The sequence below is a fragment of the Scyliorhinus torazame genome, chromosome 8 (genome assembly GCF_047496885.1).
Source record: "Scyliorhinus torazame isolate Kashiwa2021f chromosome 8, sScyTor2.1, whole genome shotgun sequence".
Lineage (NCBI taxonomy): Eukaryota > Metazoa > Chordata > Chondrichthyes > Carcharhiniformes > Scyliorhinidae > Scyliorhinus > Scyliorhinus torazame.
In genome coordinates this window covers 34,332,687-34,354,532 of record NC_092714.1, presented here as the reverse complement: position 1 = coordinate 34,354,532, position 21,846 = coordinate 34,332,687, and the positions used below count along the sequence as shown (strand labels likewise).

Here is a 21,846-nt window from a genome sequence, read left to right as displayed (position 1 = left end):
TCGGCACCACCTCCTGCTCACGGTTGGCCTCCTCCAACTGTGCCTGCAGGTGCTAGATGCTCACTGACAAACCCTCAAGTAGACCCTGGCTCTGCGACTGCATCGCCCCAATCGATGGGACTGTCTGTTCCAAAGCCCAAAATCCATCTGGATTGCAGCTAGTCCTTGGGGTCACCCTGCCCTCCGACCGTGCACCCCCTCGGGTGTGCCTACCTCCACCGGCTGCACCGGATCAGCTGTGTGGTGTGTACCAGATAGTGTCCCAGGAGCCTCTTCCCGAAAGTACCCAACCAGGTGTCTCTGGGATGGTGTAGGGGATGGGTAGCTGATGGCCAGGGCACCCAGCCATGGCGACCGGTTTGGGTGCTGGCATGTGGTGCGGGGTGGAAGGGTTGGGGGAGGTTACGGTGTGTGGGACGGGGCTGGTGCTAGGGGCACAGTGCTGCCTACTCACTCTGGCCACCCTGAGGAGATCGTGCAGTTTTCTCTTGCACTGCTGGCTGGTTCGGACGATGTTGCTGGTGGCATAGACAACCTGTGCCATCTGCAGCCAGACACTGGATTGGCAGCCTCCTTCCCGGGCTGGGGTACAGGGTGGCACGCCTCTCCTCCACCGCGCACATGAGGATCTCCAGCTCAGCGTTTGTGAATCTCTGAGCCACTCTCCTCGCTGCCATCTTGTTGGCTGGGATTGTGTGTGGGGAGAGAAGTGTGTATATGCAGCTGCAGCCTGTCAGCCTCCAGAGTGTCAATCGCGAATCCGGCACCGTTTCTCATTGGGATTGATTGTGATCCACGTGGTGTCAGTGTAGCCCCTCAACGGTAGCTGAATCGGTCCAGGTGCAGCGCCAGTTTTGATGCCGTGGAACTCCGCGAATCCTGCCAGGCGTCAACACTTTGAATCCCTTGTTGGTCAAAAATCTATCTACCTCTGCCTTTAAAATCTTCATTGAGACTGTCTCCACTGTTCTCTCGGGGAGGGGATTCCAAAGATTCATACCAGTGACGGAGAAAAAATATTTGAATCTCGGTCTCAAATGAGAGTCCCTTTATTTTTAATCTGTGCTCCTAGTTCTAGTCTACACGGGTATGTTTTGTTAAACATGAGAAAAATAGCAATTCTAAAAATGGCAATACTTTCATTATAGAGAAAGCAACAGTGCATTGTTATGGGCAAGGGTTTAGAAAACTCCGAAGTATATCATGGAGTTCACCTGACCTATAATTGTTAATTGATTTTGGTTACGATGAGCACAAGGGCCTGTCTTTCAGGTGTTATTCAACAGAGTTCGTGGGTGCTTTTAATCAAAAGACAAGCTTTATTCTACAAATTTAGTTAACATTTGTATAAACACGCAGTAAGAATTATTATCAACTACAAACATGAAGACCACACAGCTACAGTAATCTATGTATAATCCTTAATGAATTCCCCCTTAACTGTTCCAATTCAATAACAAAATCCAAATAAAACCAGAAACCTCTTTTCAAAGGTGTGGCCCAGCATACAACATTCTTACTGGTATAAGACTTGTTATTGATACTCTTGTTCCCTTTTCCAAACAGCAGGTTTGAATTCCTTCTAGAAAGCAATTATCTCTTAAGTTATCAAGCAGTTTGGAAACAGCTTTTAAAATAAAGATTGAGAGACACTTCTTTCAACCTGTGCAGTTCAAACCTGTCCAAACTCAAAGCGAAAGTAAAACTCCCAAAGCCACAGCCCAGCTCCACCCACACAATGACATCACTGAAGCCATGTGATATGACAAAAACCTTTCTTAAAGGGACACTCCCATGACAATGTTTCAACTAGATTTTAGATTTTTTAAAATTAATTTATTCCAGCGGTAAGACAATAATTCACTGGAAGGGTTTTAATGTAAGGAAACTGCAAGAGCAACTTATATCTCAGAAACTGCACACTGAACCAAATCCCTGTATGACAACCACGCCCTCTGATTTTCCAACACTCCCCTTGGAAAGTTCCCACAAAACCTCCCTACGACAGCAAGGCCAAATTCAGTTATTGAATCAGTTGGAGCTCCCACAAGTCAGGTTTATAACATTTATCTTCTCTGATGAACGAAGGCAGTGTCAGCATTTTTATACAAAACTTTATTTTTCTTTAAAAAAAGCAAACATATTCGCAATGAACCATTCCAAACAATAAATGTGTCCTTTCTTGCTCTAAACAACTGTTCAAGTCTGATCCCCATTTCATGCTCCAGTGAACAGGGAATATTGCCGGCCAGTCCGTGCTCCCATTGTCATCTGGGAGTAGCGACTCTCATATTTTGTAACACTTCAGCTGAAGCTTGCAGTATCTTCAGTTCTTCCCTTCGCACTGTTGCCACGACCTCCAGCTGTTCCGAAACATCACCTATTTCATTCAATAGTTTGGAAATCTGTAAAGAAGGCAACAACAACAAATAAATCTACCGAAGCTGCTCTGAAATCTAGGTAATTCAATTCACTAATCCCGTCAACCTCACAATCTGGGCAGACAATCCAAGCAACAGATGTGGAGAGACAAGGAAGTAAAGTTCACCGCCAGTTTAGCCAGCAGAAGCCTATTCAGCATTTATGTTCAATTATCCGTACTTGCTAAAAAGGAAACATCGAGTTCAAGTAACCGCAGCTGTTTACTGGCAGAAGCATCCACATATTATTCGCCTTGGTTTTGTTCATTTTCCCCACCTGCGTTCCATACATTCTCAGGCTAAGAGTATGAACAAGCTCTAACGTCTGGGTTCCTCCCAATGTTATTCTTCAGTTCACTGCAGGGTCATTCAGCTTCATTCTATCTCCCTCTTTTGGTCAATACCTTCCTGTTGTCTCTCCTTCACCCACCCCCAAAACGGGTTGCCCGATATCAGGAGAACACAGCATCCCTTCCTTTCCGCTGACACTGATGTGCCATTAACATACTGCTCACTTGTTCGTGCTCTAACTTCAGGTGATTGGACTTGTTCAGGTGCGAATATTGTAATCTGGGGCCGGATCTCCATTCCTGAGACTAAGTGCTGACGCCAGAGGAGCCTGCGTGATCTTTCACAACCAAAATATCAGCGTGAAAATTTCACCGATTCCGGTACCTGTGACGGGCTAGCACCGGCGCCGACTGAAACACCCGCCACCCACGATAAAAACGGCCGGAGAATGGCCGGGTCCACGGCCGCGCATGAGCACGGCTAACAACCTGCAGCGGTCGCACCATACAATATGGCGACGGCCATGCGTGAAGCCGACCAGCCATCCACAACCCCACAGGCCACCACCTGGCCATCCCTCCAGTAGTCCCCCCAGCACAAGCAGAAGCCCCAACCCCTCCCGCAGCACAGATCCTGGCCGAGTGTGGCGGTATTGGACACAGTCCGCAGCTGGCACGCCGGGTTCCCGACCACTGGGACCACACGTGGCCTGTGCTGTCGGGAATTCGACCCATTAGGGCCAGAACATCGCAACGCCGTTGAAATGGCGCGCGCCACATGTCACCATGACGTCAGTTTTGAGGGGGCAGAGCATGGCGGACCCACGTCAAACCGGCCCCGTCCCTGATTTCGGTGCGGTAATCCATTCACCGCCCGATCGCAGATTGCGATTTTGGTGTCGGGCTACGGAGAATCCTGTCCCTGGTTTCCTCTTAAGTGTCTTGAAATGAGTCGCCCGGTATAATTTTTTTAAAAGGCAAAAATTTGCTCATTCGCAGACACTACTTGTAAAGCTGCTCAAGATTTTGTGAGCTTAATTTGGAATCCAATTATACACAGAAAGCAATGAACATTTGCCAACTTTGGGAGGGGAGTAATGAGAAGAATCAGCACTCTCTGTGATACTAAAGCATCTCGGGTCACATTCCTGCTGTAACAGTTGGATTCAGTGCAGAAGCTGCTGACACAATAAAGTTTATACATTCAGAGATCATTTTTCTTCAGTTACGTTGGTCTTCTCTCTGGCAGATTAACAATTCTCTGCAATTTTTCCAACTCCTCTCCAGCAGTCTCTGCTCGCCTTGTATTATCTCTATTTCTTGTGAATTATGATTTCACTACATTTGTCTTTGGGATTCTGTCAATATAATCATAGCAGACACCCGGACGGCACAGAGCATTTGTCCAGTTCTCGATTATTAGTGGAAGGAGCACGCACTTCAGGAGCTCTGCATAGCTGACATAGAAAACAAGGACTGGATTTCAGCAATGCGGATTCTGGTTTTGATACGCATTATCAAACACTACTAATCTATTAAAACTGAAAACTGCCTAAACACACAGTAGTGTAAGGAAAGGGTTGATGGACTGTCTAGGAGTTCAGTGCATTGTTTATGTGGAAACGGGATTTTTTTAAAAGTTCACTTACGGAATGTGAGTGCTGCTGGCTAGTCCAGCATTTATTGCCCTCGAGAAGGTGGTGGTGAGCTGCCTTCTTGAACTGCTGCAGTCCGTGAGATGTAGTACATGCACAGTGCTTTTCGGGAGGGAGTTCCAGGATTTTGACCCAGCGGCAGTGAAGGAACAGCAATAGATTTCCAAGTCCGGATCCTGAGTGGTTTGGAGGGGAACTTCCAGATGGTGGGGTTCCCAGGTATCTGTTGCCCTTGTCCTTCTAGACGATCATGGGTTTGAAAGGTGCTGTCTAAGGAGCCTTGGTAAATTCCTGCAGTGCATCTTTTAGATGGTACACACGGCTGCCACTGTTCATCCATGGTGGAGGGAGTGAATGTTTGTGGAAGGGGTGCCAATCTAGTGGGTTGCTTTGTCCTGGATGGTGTCAAGCTTCTTGGGTTCTGTATCCAGGCAAGTGGAGAGAATTCCTTCACACTCCTGACTTGTGCCTTGTATACGGCAGACAGGCTGTGGTGTCAATGTTATTTACCAATCATCAGCTCAAGCCTGGATATTGTCCAGGTCTTTCTGCATTTGGACCTGGACAGCTTCAATCTCAGGAGTTGCGAACGGTGCTGAACATTGAACATTCCCACTTCAGACCTTATGATGGAAGGGAGGTCATTGATAGAACAACTAAGGATGGTCAGGCCTAGGACACTCCCCTAAGGAACAGGATTACATGTTAATCACAGTGATCGTTTTCATTTCCTCTTTTTCTCAGCAGAAAGCACTTAACTTCTTTTGTTGTGGTGAGGACCTGTCAATCATAGCTAGATGTTTGTAAACATTGTTGTTAGCTTCAAAGAGGGGCAGTTGAGACGCAGTCAAGTTTCTGAAAAAGCTAGTGCACAAATCCTGGTCTGGTTAGGGATTGGCTGTTGGTTGATTAAAACATTTTTTAGAGTACCCAATTATTTTTTCCAATTAAGGGGCAATTTAGCGTAGCCAATCCACTGCCGGTCCGGTCTGGGATCAGAATTTAAGGCCCTGTTCGTGAACCTCTATTGAGCGGGCCTCCACCTGCTCAACACAGGAACTCATATTCCACAAAGCTCATGGGGAGATCATAGAACATAGAACATTACAGCGCAGTACAGGCCCTTCGGCCCTCGATGTTGCGCCGACCTGTGAAACCACTCTAAAGCTCATCTACATTTTCCTTGCTCCCAAATAACCTCCTATGGTACCTCATGTGCTACTCGCAACACCTCCTTTCTATACCCTACCGGCAATACCACTTAATGAACTTCTGCTCACTTTTCATCCACCTGATTATGTAAAGGTCTCCATTTTCTCATCAAGACATCATTTTTAAGGTAATAACATTCTGGTATACACTCAGATGCCTCTTCCATGTATGCTTTCTTATACATCTGTTTTATTTCTATCTTTCTGTTGTAACTCTACCAGTTTTCCTGAACTAAAAATATCCGCCTCATCCTCCACCTGTTCTTGTTCTTTTTCAACCATCTGATCAAAGATCGTTTCTGATAATTGAACTTCAACTTTATCTCACTCTTTGATTTCTCCTCTTGTCTTAACCCGTGACTTTGCGACCTTGTTACTACATAGTCTGGAAAAATCCCAGGATATTCATCCTTCAACAATTTAGTTGTTTGATTTTCCATTGGCTTATCAACCACAGTAGACATCACTCCCACTTGCGATCCAACTATATCATTACCCAAGATAATCCTGTTTTACCACATCAGCCTTCCCAGTGCTTTTCTTCAACGACCAACACTGACTTTACATGGCCTAGTTTATTACAGTGAAAACATCTGAAACTTTTCATTTCTCTTCCACCCTCGTGGATTTCTTTTTTAATCTGAGGTACACTCTCCTTATTAGCTCCCATCAGATCCCCTTTACCTTTACCACTTAAGCATTTCTCTTTCCCTAGTTTCTATCTCTCACAGGCTGAAACTGTGATAAGCTTTGATTTATGATGATTCATAATCATCTGCCATTTCTGCTGCTAATCTTGCAGTTTTAACCCTGTGCTCCTCCACATGAGTTCTCACTACATCAGGAATTGAATTTTTAAACTCCTCCAAAAGTATGATTTTTCTGAGAGCTTCATATGTTTGGTCTATTTTCAAAGCCCTTATCCACCTATCAAAATTACTCTGTTTGATCCTTTCAAACATCATGTATGTTTGACTAGGTTCTTTCCTTAAGTTTCTAAACCTTTGTCTGTAAGCTTCAGGCACTAGTTCATGTGCACCTAAGATGGATTTCTTCACCTCCTCATAAGTCCCAGATACCTCCTCCGGTAGTGATGCGAACACTTCACTAGCTCTACCTACCAACTTTCTTTGAATCAGTAATACCCACATATCCTGTGGCCATTTCATTTGTTTAGCTACCTTCTCAAATGAAATGAAAAACGCTTATACATACATCTCATCAAACCTTGGCAATGCTTGGACATACTTAAATAGATCCCCACCAAGCCTTTGACTGTACCGCTCTTTTTCACAATCTTCATCACTATCCTCAAACTGTACATTTCTCTTTACATCCGCCAATTTTAACTGACTTTCACGTTTCATGGCCATTTTCCAAAGTTCAAAATCTCTCTCTTTTTCCCTTTCTTCTCTCTCCTTTTCTTTTTCCTCTCTATCTCTTTTTTTCTCTTGTTCTTTTTCCTCTCTATCTTTTTCTTTCCCTGACCTGTACCTCCCTTTCTCTTTCTTTTTCCCTCATTTCGTATTCAAGCTGCTTTGATTCTTTTTCATGTTCAAGTTGCTTGATCTGTATGAATTCTTGCCATTTCCAATGAGTCTGACTGTGTCTCAGGCAATTTTAAATGCTCAGCTACCGCCGTCATTACCTCTTCTTTTCGTACTTTGTCAGGTAATGTTAACTGCAATGTTTTTGCCAAATCCAAAAGCCTATTTTAGTCTCTGTTTGTAAGGTACTGTGTGTGACCAATCAGCGATTGCCCGTGGTCTTTGTGAGGGTTATTACAAGATAATAAATCAGTAATTTTTTTAAAAGCTGGTCTCGAATAGTGATCATGAATCAATGTAAAAATCCATCCAGTTCACTAATGTTGATTAGGGAAGGAAATCTGCCATCCTTACCCAGTCTGGCCTACAGATGCATCCAGACCCACAGCAATGTGGTTGACACTTAACTGCCCTCTGACAGGGCGTAGCAAGACATTCAGTTGCATTAAACTGCTATGGAGCTTACAGAGAGGAATTAAACCAGATGGACCAACCAGCAACAACCTAGGGGTTGGAGATGACCTATACTAGCCCTATGGACCCTGCAAAGTCCTCCTTACTAGCACCTGGGGGCTTGTGCCAAAATTGAGAGAGCCGTCTCTCAAACTATTCAAGCAAAGCCATACTCACGGAATCATAGTTGACAATGTCCCAAACACCACCATCACCATCCGTGGGTATGTGCCGACAGGACAGACACACCAGAGATGGTTGTATGGGTGTATACAATCAGGAGGGAGTTGCACTGGGAGTTCTCAGCATCGGCTCTGGGCCCCATTAAATCAAACTCGGGCAAGGAAACTTCCTGATGATTACCACTATTCAGTGCTCCTCCATATTGAACGGCACTTGGAGGAAGCACCGAGAGTGGGATGGGCCATTGAATATACTCTGGGTGGGGGGGCTCAGCAGCACCACTATAGACCAAGCTGGCTAAAGGACATAGCTGCTAAACTGGGTCTGCAGCAGGTGGTGAGGGAACCAAGAGGGAAAAATATACTTGACCTCATCCTCACCCACCTGCCTGCTGCAGATGCATCTGTAATGACAGTATCGGTAGGAGTGACCACCATACGGTATTTGTGGAGACAAAGTCCCATCTTCAAACTGAGCATCCCTCCATCATGGAGGGATCGTGGCACTACCACAGTGCTAAAAAGGATAGACTTCACGCAGATCTAGCATCTCAAGGCTAGGCATCCATGAGCAGAATTGTACTCGACCACAATCTGTTACCTCATGGCCTAATCCTCAGTCCACCATTACTGTCAATCTGGTGGTGTAGGATTAACTAACTCACTAGAGGAGGAGGCCCCATAAATATCTCCATCCCCAATGATGGGGGAGCCCAGCACTACAGTGCAAAAAAATAAGACAAGCATTCGTAACAATCTTCAGCCAGAAGTGCCAAGTGGATGATTAATCTTGGCCTTCTCTGGTGGTCGACAACATCACAGATGTCAGTCTTCGGCCAATACGATTCACTCCATGTTATATCAAGAAACAGTTGAAGGCAATATTGAAGACTTGTGCCCCAGAATTAGTTGAACATTTAGTTGCAACATAGACATCAATCCAGAAATGTAGAAAATTGCTCAGATATGTCCTGTGCACAAATAGCAGAACTAATTCCACCCAGCCAATTACCGTCCTATCAGTCTACTCTGGACATCAGGAGAGTAATGGAAGGGGTTGTCAACAGCGCTATTAAGCAGCACTTCAGAAACAACCTGCTCACTGATGCTCAGTACGGGCCACTCAAGGCTAGGGCCATTCAGCTCCTGACCTCATCACCACTTTAGTTCAAACAGGGATGAAAGAGCTGAATGCCAGAGGTGAGGTGAGAGAAATTGCCATTGACACCAAGGCTGCATTTGACTGAGTGAGGCTTCAAAGAGCCCTCGCAAAACTGGAGTCAATGGGAATCAGGGGAAAAGCTCTCCACTGGTTGGAGTCATACCAAGTAGAAAGGAAGATGGTTGTGGTGGTTGGAGGTCAATCATCTCTGTCCTGGGGTGTCACTGCAGGAGTTCTTCAGAATAGCGTCCTCAGCCCAACCATCTTCAGCTGCTTCATCAATGACCTTCCCTCCACCATAAGGTCAGAAGAGGGGATGGTCGCTGCGATTAGCACAATATTCAGCACCATTCGCAACGCCTCAGGCACTAAAGCAATCTGTGCCCCTCTGCATCAAGAGTTGGACAATATGGGTATGAGCCTGGAGGCGCTGGTGATGGCGCCGCTGCCGCTTCCTCCAACGAGGTATCCCACGAGCCCGGTGGTGGCGGCTACCCTCAAAATTTGGGGGCAATGGAGACGTCACAGGGGGGGAGGTGGGGGCCTCGGTGTGGTCCCCGATTCGGGGGAACCACCGGTTTGTCCCGGTGAGGATGGACAGAGGGTTCCTGAGCTGGCACAGGGCAGGTATTAGAAGGATGGGGGACCTGTTTGTGGACGGGAAGTTCGCGAGCCTGGGTGAGCTGGAGGAGAAGTTCGGGCTCCCCCCCGGGGAACACCTTCAGATATATGCAGGTAAGGGCGTTTGTTCGGGGGCAGGTGGTGGAGTTCCCACTGTTGCCGCCACGCGGGGTCCAGGACAGGGTGCTGTCGGGGTGTGGGTTGGAGAGGGGAGGATCTCGGCAATGTATCAGGTGATGCAGGAGGAGGAGGAGGCCTCGGTGGAGGAGCTAAAGGGTAAGTGGGAGGAGGAGTTGGGTGAGGAGATTGATGAGGGGATGTGGGCGGATGCCCCGGGGAGGGTGAACTCTTCCTCCTCTTGCAAGAGGCTCAGCCTCATACAATTTAAGGTGCTGCATAAGGCTCACATGACCGGGGCAAGGATAAGCCGGTTCTTTGGGTGCGAGGACAGGTGTGCTAGGTGCTCAGGGAGCCCAGCAATCCACACCCACATGTCTTGGGCATGCCCAGAGCTGGAGGACTTTTGGAAGGGTGTAGCGAGGATGGTGTCGAGGGTGGTAGGTTCCAGGGTCAGGCCGGGCTGGGGGCTCGCAATATTTGGGGTGGAAGAGGAGCCGGGAGTGCAGGAGGCGAAAGAGGCCGCTATTCTGGCCTTTGCGTCCCTGCTAGCCCGGCGAAGGATTCTTCGTCAGTGGAAGGATGCGAGGCCCCCAAGCGTGGAATCCTGGATCAACGATATGGCAGGGTTTATTAAATTGCAGAGGGTGAAATTTGCCTTAAGGGGATCGGTGCAAGGGTTCTTCAGGCGCTGGCAACCGTTCCTAGACTTCCTGGCAGAACGTTAGAAGATGGTCAGCAGCAGAAGCAACCCGGGGTGCCTTTGTGTTGATGAAGGCTGTTAATTTATTATTTATGTATGGGGGTGGTTTGTTCTTTTCTTTCTGTACTTTGTTAATATTTTGTGAAAATTTGAATACATTTTTTTTTTTTTTAAAGTCAGACAATATCCAGGCTTGCGCTGATAAGTGGCAAGAAATATTTGTGCTGCACGAGTGTCAGGCAATGACCAACTCTATCAAGGAAATCCAGCTATCTCCCCTCGACATTCAATGGCATTACCATTGCTGAATCTCTCCACGCCCCCCTGTCCCATCAACATCCTGGGGATTACCATTGACCAGAAAGTGACCTCGACCTGTGGCTCTCAGAGCACGTCGGAGGTTGGGAATTCTGTGGTGAGTAACTCGCCTCCTGACTTCCCAAAGCCTGTCCACCATCTACAAGGCACAAGTCTAGATAGAGTGTGATGGAATTCTCTGCACTGGATGCGTGCAGCTCCAAAAACACTCCAGAAGCTCAACAGCATCCAAGCCAGAGCAATTTGTTTGATTGGCACCCCATCCACCTCCTCCCATATTCACTCCTTGCACCATTGATGCACTGTGGCAGCAGTGTGTACACCATCTACAAGATGCACTGCAGGATCTCACTGAGGCTCCTTCGACAGCACCTTCCAAACCCACGACTGCTGCCACTTAGAAGGATGTGGGTAGCAGATGCATGGGAACAACACTTCCTGCAAGTTCCCCACCAAGTCACACATCATCCTGACTTGGAAATATATCGCTGTTCCTTCACTGTCGCTGGGTCAAAATCCTAGAATTGCCTCTCTAACAGCACAGTGGATGCACCTACACCACCAGGGCAGCACGGTAGCATGGTGGTTAGCACCATTGCTTCACAGCTCCAGGGTCCCAGGTTCGATTCCCGGCTTGGGTCACTGTCTGTGCGGAGTCTGCACGTTCTCCCCGTGTCTGCGTGGGTTTCCTCCGGGTGCTCCGGTTTCCTCCCACAGTCCAAAGATGTGCAGGTTAGGTGGATTGGCCATGCTAAATTGCCCTTTGTGTCCAAAATTGCCCTTAGCGTTGGGTGGGGTTAGTGGGTTATGGGGATAGGGTGGAGATGTGGGCTTGGGTAGGGTGCTCTTTCAAAGAGCCGGTGCAGATTCAATGGGCCGAATGGCCTCCTTCTGCACTCTAAATTCTATGAGAAGACTTCAAACCTTCAAAAACAGACATCAGGTTACATTCAATATATTTATAGTCATTGGATTTGCAGAAATCAATAGACCAGCTCTGTGTTTCTTCCTGCAGCTCTCAGCAAAACACACAGACACTTCCAGCTGGCTTCTCAAACTGAAACTCAAAAAAGCAGAAGTGAGCTCAGCTCCCTCCACCCTTAGTGTTGGGTGGGGTTACTAGGTTATGGGGTTATGGGGATAGGGTGGAGGTGTGGGCTTGGGTAGGGTGCTCTTTCCAAGGGCTGATGCAGACTCGATGGGCCGAATGGCCTTCTTCTGCACTGTAAATTCTATGATTCTATGAACTGCAACTCTTCAAGAAGGTGGCGCACCACCACCTTTTCAAGAGAAATTAGAGATGTTAAATAATAGTGCTGGCTTAGCCAGCGAAGCCCACGTTCCGTAAACGAATAAAAATAATATATTTTCTGATCACTGCGCTTGTGTGGGCACTGAGGGAGCACAGAATCAGCTGAAGTGCGATACTGAAGTCATGAAGGATGGCTACATGGGCAGGTGTCTGTGGAACTAAACACTAGCAAGAATTAAGACATTCAGGAAAGCCAGCAAGGGAGAAAAACAGAAGCTTCTCGAGCGTGGCATTCACACAGGGATAATGAATACACTGGGCTGCTCTGTACACGCAGAGTACCACACACGAACCCCTTCACTGGTTTCAAATCCATATTTATAGTCAAAAGAAAGTTATCTTAATCAAAAATCCACTGAATTAACTCTGCGATGCAAATTATCATTGGAAAAATAATTAGGAAGTTGTTGGAATATTAAAGCATCTACAGGGTCAGGTGATTTTAATCTATACAAGCCACCGTCATATCTTACAGCTCAGAGGCCACCCTTCCTGTGCCAGTTCATCATCTAATAATCCTCACTACTGCCTTATAGACCCAAGGTCTTTTTTCTTATCAAAGTATATCCGCAATTTGAATTTGAAAGTTAGCATTGAGCTTGTTTCTGCCATCCTTTTGGGCACTGCTCTCCAGATCACAACAGTTTGCTCCATTAAAAAAAAATCTGCCTCATCTTCTGTCTGGTTTATAGAACATAGAACGATACAGCGCAGTACAGGCCCTTCGGCCCACGATGTTGCACCGAAACAAAAGCCATCTAACCTACACTATGCCATTAACATCCATATGCTTATCCAATAAACTTTTAAATGCCCTCAATGTTGGCGAGTTCACTACTGTTGCAGGTAGGGCATTCCACGGCCTCACCACTCTTTGCGTAAAGAACCTACCTCTGACCTCTGTCCTATATCTATCTCCCCTCAATTTAAAGCTATGTCCCCTCGTGCTAGCCATTTCCATCCGCAGGAGAAGGCTCTCACTGTCCACCCTATCTAACCCCCTGATCATTTTGTATGCCTCTATTAAGTCTCCTCTTAACCTTCTCTCTAACGAAAACAACCTCAAGTCCATCAGCCTTTCTTCATAAGATTTTCCCTCCATACCAGGCAACATCCTGGTAAATCTCCTCTGCACCCGCTCCAAAGCTTCCACGTCCTTCCTATAATGCGGTGACCAGAACTGTACGCAATACTCCAAATGCGGCCGTACCAGAGTTTTGTACAGCTGCAACATGACCTCATGACTCCGGAACTCAATCCCTCTACCAATAAAGGCCAACACTCCATAGGCCTTCTTCACAACCCTATCAACCTGGGTGGCAACTTTCAGGGATCTATGGACATGGACACCTAGATCCCTCTGCTCATCCACACTTCCAAGAACTTTACCATTAGCCAAATATTCCGCATTCCCGTTATTCCTTCCAAAGTGAATCACCTCACACTTCTCTACATTAAACTCCATTTGCCACCTCTCAGCCCAGCTCTGCAGCTTATCTATGTCCCTCTGTAACCTGCTACATCCTTCCGCACTGTCGACAACAGCACCGACTTTAGTGTTGTCTGCAAATTTACTCACCCACCCTTCTGCGCCCTCCTCTAGGTCGTTGATAAAAATGACAAACAGCAACGGCCCCAGAACAGATCCTTGTGGTACGCCACTTGTAACTGAACTCCATTCTGAACATGTTTGCTGATTTACCTTAAAAAATGTGTCCTCTGGTTGCTGACCATTTGGTCAGTGGAAATAATTTCTACTTACTGGCTTTGATCAAAACCCCTTATAGTTTTGAAAACATAGAGTAAACCTTCACTTAACCTTCTCTGTTCAAAGGAGTTCAATCTCAGCTTCTCAAGTACCTCCACATCACTGAAGTCCCTCACTCCTGGTATCATTCTGCTAAAAGTCCTCTTCACACCCTTTACATCTTCCCTAGTGTGCTATCCAGAACTGGGCTTAAAGTTCCCGTTTGGAGTGCAACTGGTTTTACAGATGTTTTGCATAACTTGCTAATTTGCTTTTTTACTCTTATTTAAAAAACAAAGGGTCCCGTGAGGCAAAATGAAACCCACAAGACATAAGGATACTCACTTCTTGCATCGCCTTCAGGTTTTCATTCATAAGCTGGGAACAGAGTTTTTCTGCAAGTTCCAAACTGCTCCGCTCATTGTCAGCAGAGACAGACAGGCCAACCAAGATGTTCTTTCTCTGTAAACTGCAGAAAGAATCAATAATTCAAGCTTCACCACTCTCTGAGTGTCAGTAGAAAGTTTCTCTTACACCAGACTGTCAACATGAAGGGCGACAGAGTGGCACAGTGGTTAGCAGGGACCCGATTCCGGCCTCGGGTCATTGTTTGTGTGGAGTTTGCACATTCTCCCCGTGTCTACTTGGGTTTCCTCCGGGTGCTCTGGTTTCCTCCCACAGTCCAAAGATGTGCAGGTTAGGTGCATTGGTCATGCTAAGTTGCCCCTTAATGTCCAACGATGTGTAGGTTAGGTAAGGCTACGGGGTTACAGGGATAGAGAGGGGGCGTAGGCCTAGGTAGGGTGCTCTTTGAGGGTTGTTGTAGACTTGATGGGCCGAATGGCCTACTTCTAAACTATAGGGATTCAATAATTCCATTCTGTTCTGTTCTATGAAGCACTATGAGTTATCTCCATTGCACAACAGACTCTCAATGCAAAACTGTTTCACATTTAGTCATGGAACATAAGCAGCGTTTGCAAAGCTAATTTACCAATGATGTTAGGCAGGAAATTGGCCCAGTTACAAGGAATGAAACAACAGAACAGTTGCTGGACATTCAATCACTCAAGTCTATTCCGTTATTCAATTAGATCAAGGCTCTTCTGTACCTCAATTCTATTTCCCACCTTTATCCCATATCCTTTGATACCCTTAATAAGAAGCAATCAATCTCAGTCCTGGAATTGCCGTAGCCTTTCGAGGGAAAAATGAGTTCCAGATTTCCAATTCCCTTTAAGTAAAACAAGTGCTTCCTGATTTCATTCTTCAAAGCCCATCTCTCATTTTAAAATTATCGCCACCTGGTTCTCGATACCCCCACCAGAAGAAATACTTTCTCCATATTTACCCTTTCAAATTCCTTGATCATTTTAAATCACGCAGTTAGATTACCTCTCGAGCCTTTTCAGCTCAAGCAAATACAAGTCATGTTTATAGAGCCTGCTCTAATAATTTACCCTTTAAGCCTTGGCAATATTCTGGAGAATCTGCATGAGACACATGGCCAAAACGGAACACAATCCTCCAGATGGTGTCTGACCAAAGCTCACTTTTGAATTCCAATTTCTTTCAGATAGAGTCCACCATTCCTTTAGACTTTTGATTACTCTTTGTATCTGTGCACCAACTTTTGATGATTTTTTTGTATATGGACACCTATAAGTCAACTAAGTTCCTCCATAACGACCCATTTTAGGTTCCTTTGCACTGCTATTATTTACCCTCTTCCTCCACTGTGATTTATTTTTAATTCATTTTAATGGGATGTGGGTTTCGCTGGAGATGCCAGCATTTGCTGCCCATTGTTCATTGCCCTCGAGAAGGTAGTGGCAGGGCAGCACAATGGTTAGCACTGCTGCCTCACAGCACCGAGGACCCGGGTTCAATTCCGGCTCCGGGACACTATCCATGTGGAGTTTACACATTCTCCCTGTGTCTGCCTGGGTCTCACCCCCACAATCCAAAATGTGCAGGATGGGTGAATTGGCCAAGCTGAATTATCCCTTAATTGGAAAAAAATAATTGGGTACTCTTAAATTTAAAGAAAAAGAGAAGGTAGTGGTGAGCTGCCTTTTTGGACCGCTGCAGTCCATGAGGTGTAGATACACCTACAGTGCTGGTTCGGGTCCACCATCATACCGGTACCAAAGAAGAACCGGCAAACGTGCCTCAATGACTACCGACCAGTGGCCCTGACTCCAGTCGTAATGAAGTGCTTCGAGAGGTTGATCATGAAGCGCATCACCTCCATACTCCCAGAACGCTTTGATCCACTGCAATTCACATACCGCTGCAACCGGTCCACAGCAGACACCATTTCCCTGGCCCTACACTCATCCCAAGAGCATCTCGAAAACAAGGACTCCTACATTAGACTCCTATTTATTGACGACAGCTCTGCCTTCAACACCATAATCCCAGCCAAGCTCATATCAAAGCTCCAAAACCTAGGACTTGGCTCACACTCTGCAACTGGATCTTCGATTTTCTGACCAACAGACCACAATCAGTAAGAATGAACAACAACACCTCCTCCACAATAGTCCTCAACACCGGCGTACCACAAGGCTGCGTACTTAGCCCCCTACTGTACTCCCTGTACACACACGACTGCGTGGCAAAACTTGGTTCCAACTCCATCTACAAGTTTGCTGATGATATTACCATAGTGGGCCGGATCGCAAATAACGATGAGTCCGAATACAGGAGGGAGATAGAGAACCTAGTGGAGTGGTGTACCGACAACAATCTCTCCCTCAATGCCAGCAAAACTAAAGAGCTGGTAATTGACTTCAGGAAGCAAAGTACTGTACACACCCCTGTCAGCATCAACGGGGCCGAGGTGGAGATGGTTAGCAGTTTCAAATTCCATGGGGTGCACATCTCCAAAAATCTGTCCTGGTCCACCCACGTTGACGCTACCACGAAGAAAGCACAACAGCGCCTATACTTCCACAGGAAACTAAGGAAATTCAGCATGTCCACATTAACCCTTACCAACTTTTACAGATGCACCATAGAAAGCATCCTATCGGGCTGCATCACAGCCTGCTATGGCAACTGCTCGGCCCAGGACCGCAAGAAACTTCAGAGAGTCGTGAACACCGCCCAGTCCATCACACAAACCTGCCTCCCATCCATTGACTCCATTTACACCTCCCGCTGCCTGGGGAAAGCGGGCAGCATAATCAAAGATCCCTCCCACCCGGCTTACTCACTCTTCCAACTTCTTCCATCGGGCAGGAGATACAGAAGTCTGAGAACACGCACGAACAGACTCAAAAACAGCTTCTTCCCCACTGTCACCAGACTCCGAAATGACCCTCTTATGGACTGACCTCATTAACACTACACCCTGTATGCTTCATCCGATGCCAGTGCTCATGTAGTTACATTGTATATGTTGTGTTGCCCTATTATGTATTTTCTTTTATTCCCTTTTCTTCTCATGTACTTAATGATCTGTTGAGCTGCTCGCAGAAAAATACTTTTCACTGTACCTCGGTACACGTGACAATAAACAAATCCAATCCAATCCAATCCAAGTTCTAGGATTTTGACCCAGCGACAGCGACGGAACGGCGATATATTTCCAAGTAGGGATGGTGAGCGACTTGGAGGGGAACCTCCAGGTGTCTGCTCCCCTTGTCTTTCTAGATGGTAGTGGTCGTGTGTTTGGAAGGTGTAGGGGAGGCAATGGAGAAGTGGAGCAGTATTCCAGAGACCCAGGGTAATGCTCTGGGGACATGGGTTCAGATCCCACCACAGTAGATGGTGAAATTTGAATTCAATAAAAAAAAAAAAGCTGGAATTAAAAGTCTTAACGATGACCATGAAACCATTGTCATTTGTAAAAACCCAATTGGTTCACTCATGGGGCGGGGGGGGGGGGGGGGGGGGGGGTGGGGGGATCTGCCATCCTTACTGTCATGTGAGTATCTCTTTAAGAAAGGTTTTTGACTTGTCACATGGCTTCAGTGATGTCGTTGTGTGGGTGGAGCTGGGCTGTGGCTCTGCAAGGTTTTTTTGGTTTCACTTTCACATTTGGCTGCTGTGGGCTCAGACAGAGAACATAAGTTTTTTTGGCCTGAGATTGTTTTTTTTTAAATTTAGAGTACCCAATTATTCTTTTTCCAATTTAAGGGGCAATTTAGCATGGCCAATCCACCTACCCTGCACATCTTTGGGTTGTGGGGGTGAAACCCACGTAGACACGGGGAAAATGTGCAAATTCCACACAGACAGTGACCCAGGGCCGGGATTCGAACCCGGGTCGTAAGCACTGTAGTCCCAGTGCTAACCACTGCGCCCCGTGCCGCATTTGGAGATTAGGGTTTCTACATGTTGAGACTTGAAACACCTACTATTCCTCTGTTCTGAGGCAAAACACCTTCAGAACTGTCAGAAGCCTCCAAGAAGGTCCGTCTAATCCAAACGTCAGGTTTCTAGAAACAAAGAATAAAATGGTAACTTCAGTGATAGCAAAATAAAGATTTACATGAAAATAGAAGCTTGTTCAAATAACAAATAGTTTTGACTGAGGTACTCTTCCACTGATTAACTTGAGATCTGAGCAAGCAGTTTGAATTATTTCTGCTCAGATATCCACTTTTGCTTCTCATCTTCTCAAGTCCTGAAATGGAAGATTGTCGGAGCTACTGTTCCTGTAGGGGCGCCAGTGAGCAGAATCGCACCTTGAGGAGGTCCAGTTTGCTTTGTTCTTACCAAGTTCCTCTTCCACCCCCTCGCCATCCAAAGCCATTGATTCCTTGTTGGACTATCGTATTACACAGTCCAGTATCACACTCAAGTGACCAACGAATCTTGATCAAAGGCTAGTGGATTATTGAGTCATGGGAACATCGTTGCTGAGTCCAACTCTGTCTTGAAGCAGCATCCGCTTGTTCATGTTTCTGATAGAAGTTGATGGATATTTTTATATGTAAGTAACTTAACTGATTGTCCACTTCCAATTTCTGAGGCGGAGGTCAATTGTAGCACGACCAGAACTATGGCTAAAATTAGGCAACTCAGTACCGATACGGACCAAACCTTACTCAACTGCTCTATTATTGATTGGATAAGTCGACCAAGCTACTGAAGTGCTTTGTCCCCCAATATCAATGATTATCCGATCCAGACAATACATTGGAGGAAAACATTAAGCAGTAACTTGTCATTTCTGACATGGATGGAGGGGTTGGGATAGCGGAATGGGAAAATCATTTTTAAAAACTTGAACATGGGTTCAGAGTGCACTTATTCTAGTGTTTGGCTGTCAAAAGGTCTACATCTACCTGGCAATGTGGAAAATTGCCCAGGTATGTCCCAAATACAAAAAGCAGGACAAATCCAACACAGCCACTTATCGCCCCATCAGGCTACTCTCAGTCATCAATAAAGTCCAAAGATGTGCGGGTTAGGTGGATTGGCCATGCAAAATTACCTTTAGTGTCGAAAAAAGTTAATTGGGATTACTTGGTTATGGGTATAGGTGGAGGTATGGGCTTGAGTAGGTTGCTCTTTCCCAAGGGCCGGTGCAGACTCGATGGGCTGAATGGCCTCCTTCTGCACTGTAGATTCTATGATTTTATGATTCTAAGTGATGGAAGGGGCCATTAACAGCGCTATCAAGCAGCATTTGCTTCACAATACCCTGCTCACTGTTGCTGAATTTAGGATCCACCAGAGTCACTTAGCACCTGACCTCATTATAGCCATGGTTCAAATATGGACAAACTGGAGTCAATGGGACTCGGGGGGGAAACACTCGCTGGTTGGAGTCATACCTGGCACAAAGGAAGATGGTTGTGGCTGTTGGAAGTCAATCATCTCAGTTCCAGGACATCACTGCAGGAGTTCCTCAGGAGAGTATCCTAGGCCCAACCATCTTCAGCTGCTTCATCAATGACCTTCCTTCCATCATAAAGTCAGAAGTGGGGATGTTGTGCAGACTGATGACTGCACAATGTTCAGCACCATTCACGACTCCTCAGATACTGAAGCAGTCCATGGCCAAATGCAGCAAACAATATCCAGGCTTGGGCTGATAAATGGCAAGTAACATTTGCGCCACATAAATGCCAGGCAATGACCATCTCCAACAAGAGAGAATCTAACCATCAGCCCTTGACATACAATGGTATTACCATCACTGTCAACATCATGAGGGGTAAGCATTGACCAAAAACTGAACTAGCAATATAAATACTGTGGCTACAAAAGCAGGTCAGAGACTAGAATCCTACGGCGAGTAAGTCACCTCCTGACTCCTCAAAGACTATCCACCATCTACAAGGCACAAGTCAGGGGTGTGATGGAATACTTCCCACTAGCTTCCACAATATTCAAGAAGCTTGATGCCATCCAGGACAAAGCAAACCACTTCAATGGCACCCCATCGACAAAAATTCACTCCCTCCACCAGAGTCACAGTGGCAGCAGCGAGTCCTATCTACAAAATACACTGCGGCAACTCACCAAGGCTCTTTAGACAGCACCTTCCTAACCCATGGCCACTACTAGCTGGAAGGACGAGGGCAACAGATACAGGGGAACAGCACCGCCTTAGGAAGTTCCCCTCCAAGTCACTCACCATCCCTACTGGAAATATATCATCGTTCCTTCACTGTCACTGGGTCAAAACCCTGAAACACCCTCCCTAACAGCATTGTGGGCACAGCTGCACCACATGGACTGCTGTGGTTCAAGAAGGCAGCTCACCACCACCTCCTCAAGGGCAATAAATGCTGGTCTAGCCAGTGACATCCACATCTCATGAATGAATAAAAACATGATCTGGAGATGCCGGCGTTGGGCTGGGGCGGGCACAGTAAGAAGTCTTACAACACCAGGTTAAAGCCCAACAGGTTTATTTGGAATCACGAGCTTTCGGACCACAGCTCCTTCATCAGGCGAGTGAAGTTGACTCTCCTGATGAAAGAGCGATGCTCCGAAAGCTTCTGATTTCAAATAACCCTGTTGGACTTTAACCCAGTGTTGTAAGATTTCTTACTGAATAAAAACAGGAAGTCAGTGAGTCAGCAATGACTTAGTTGGAAGCACTTTGACCTCTGAGTCAGTTGGTCGTAGATTCAAGGCCAGCTCCAGACACCCGAACATAAAATCAAGGCTCATATGGCCCTCTTTTGGATGAGATGTTAAAGTGAAGCCCATCTAGTGGATGTAAAAGATCCCATGGCACTATTGCAAAGTAATACAGGAGAGTTGGTCCTATTGTCCAGGTCAAAATTTCTCCCTCAATTAAAAATACCAACAAAAATATACATAGATTTCGTGCTGCCTTATCACCTCCATAATTGTGACGTGCAGCCCAGAACTCAACTTGCTGCTGACTGGCGACATGCTGAGTAGGGGGCCTGGAGCGGGTGTGGGTAACATGAGTTACAGCCAACTTGCACTTCTTAAAGGGGAGGTGCAGGGACTGGGGGAACTGCATCAAATGTGTCTCAGAGCGAGGAATAAAATGACCATTGGAGCAGCAGACCACAGACCGGGCTCCCAGGTTCTCTGACATGGAGGCATGTTCAAAGGTGGAACGGTGGAGGTTGTTTCGAAAGGGGCCAAGCTCTAGTCACACTCGGCAAAGGGGATGGGAGCAGCTAACCGCAGAGACCAATGCCGAGGAGGTGGATACAGTGCTGGAAGAAGTTTGATGGCCTCCCAGGTGTGGCCAGGATCGTGCAGATGGGGTCCCAGATTCCTCCTCCCTCCCTTGTCACAGGCATGGGGCAAGGTCTGCGCCCTTGTGAGGTGTCAGATTTAATAGCACGCAGCAGGTCATTATGAATTTGGAGGGATTCTCCAGTATGAATTTTAGGGGACTCACCCCCTCCCCCGAGTGGACTTGCTCAGTTAGTCCCTCTGCTCCCTTGAGGGATGATGGGCAGTGGAGCCGTTGTTTTGGAACATTTTTACTCCACCACGTTCCTGGTGGCAGTGGGGCTTTCAATGCAACATGTGCTGTCCATGCAGTTAGGTGACAGGCGGGACTGGGTAGTCCTCACCAGCTAACTGGCACAGGAGGAAAGTATGGTGGCTTTTGCCAGGATAGAGGGCATTCATCGACATGTTGCTCTGTGCAT

General features: G+C 46.6%; 1 protein-coding gene across 1 annotated transcript in view; it reads right to left on the bottom strand.

Moving 5' to 3' along the window:
• Positions 1-2,094: 2,094 nt before the first annotated feature.
• Positions 2,095-21,846, bottom strand: part of setd4 (SET domain containing 4) — an 80,063-nt gene continuing 60,311 nt past the window's right edge. Inside the window, 3 exon segments of the mRNA XM_072513360.1 lie at positions 2,095-2,405; positions 14,084-14,207; positions 18,106-18,186. Coding sequence (XP_072369461.1) covers positions 2,268-2,405; positions 14,084-14,207; positions 18,106-18,186 — 343 coding nt within the window. The 3' untranslated portion in view covers positions 2,095-2,267.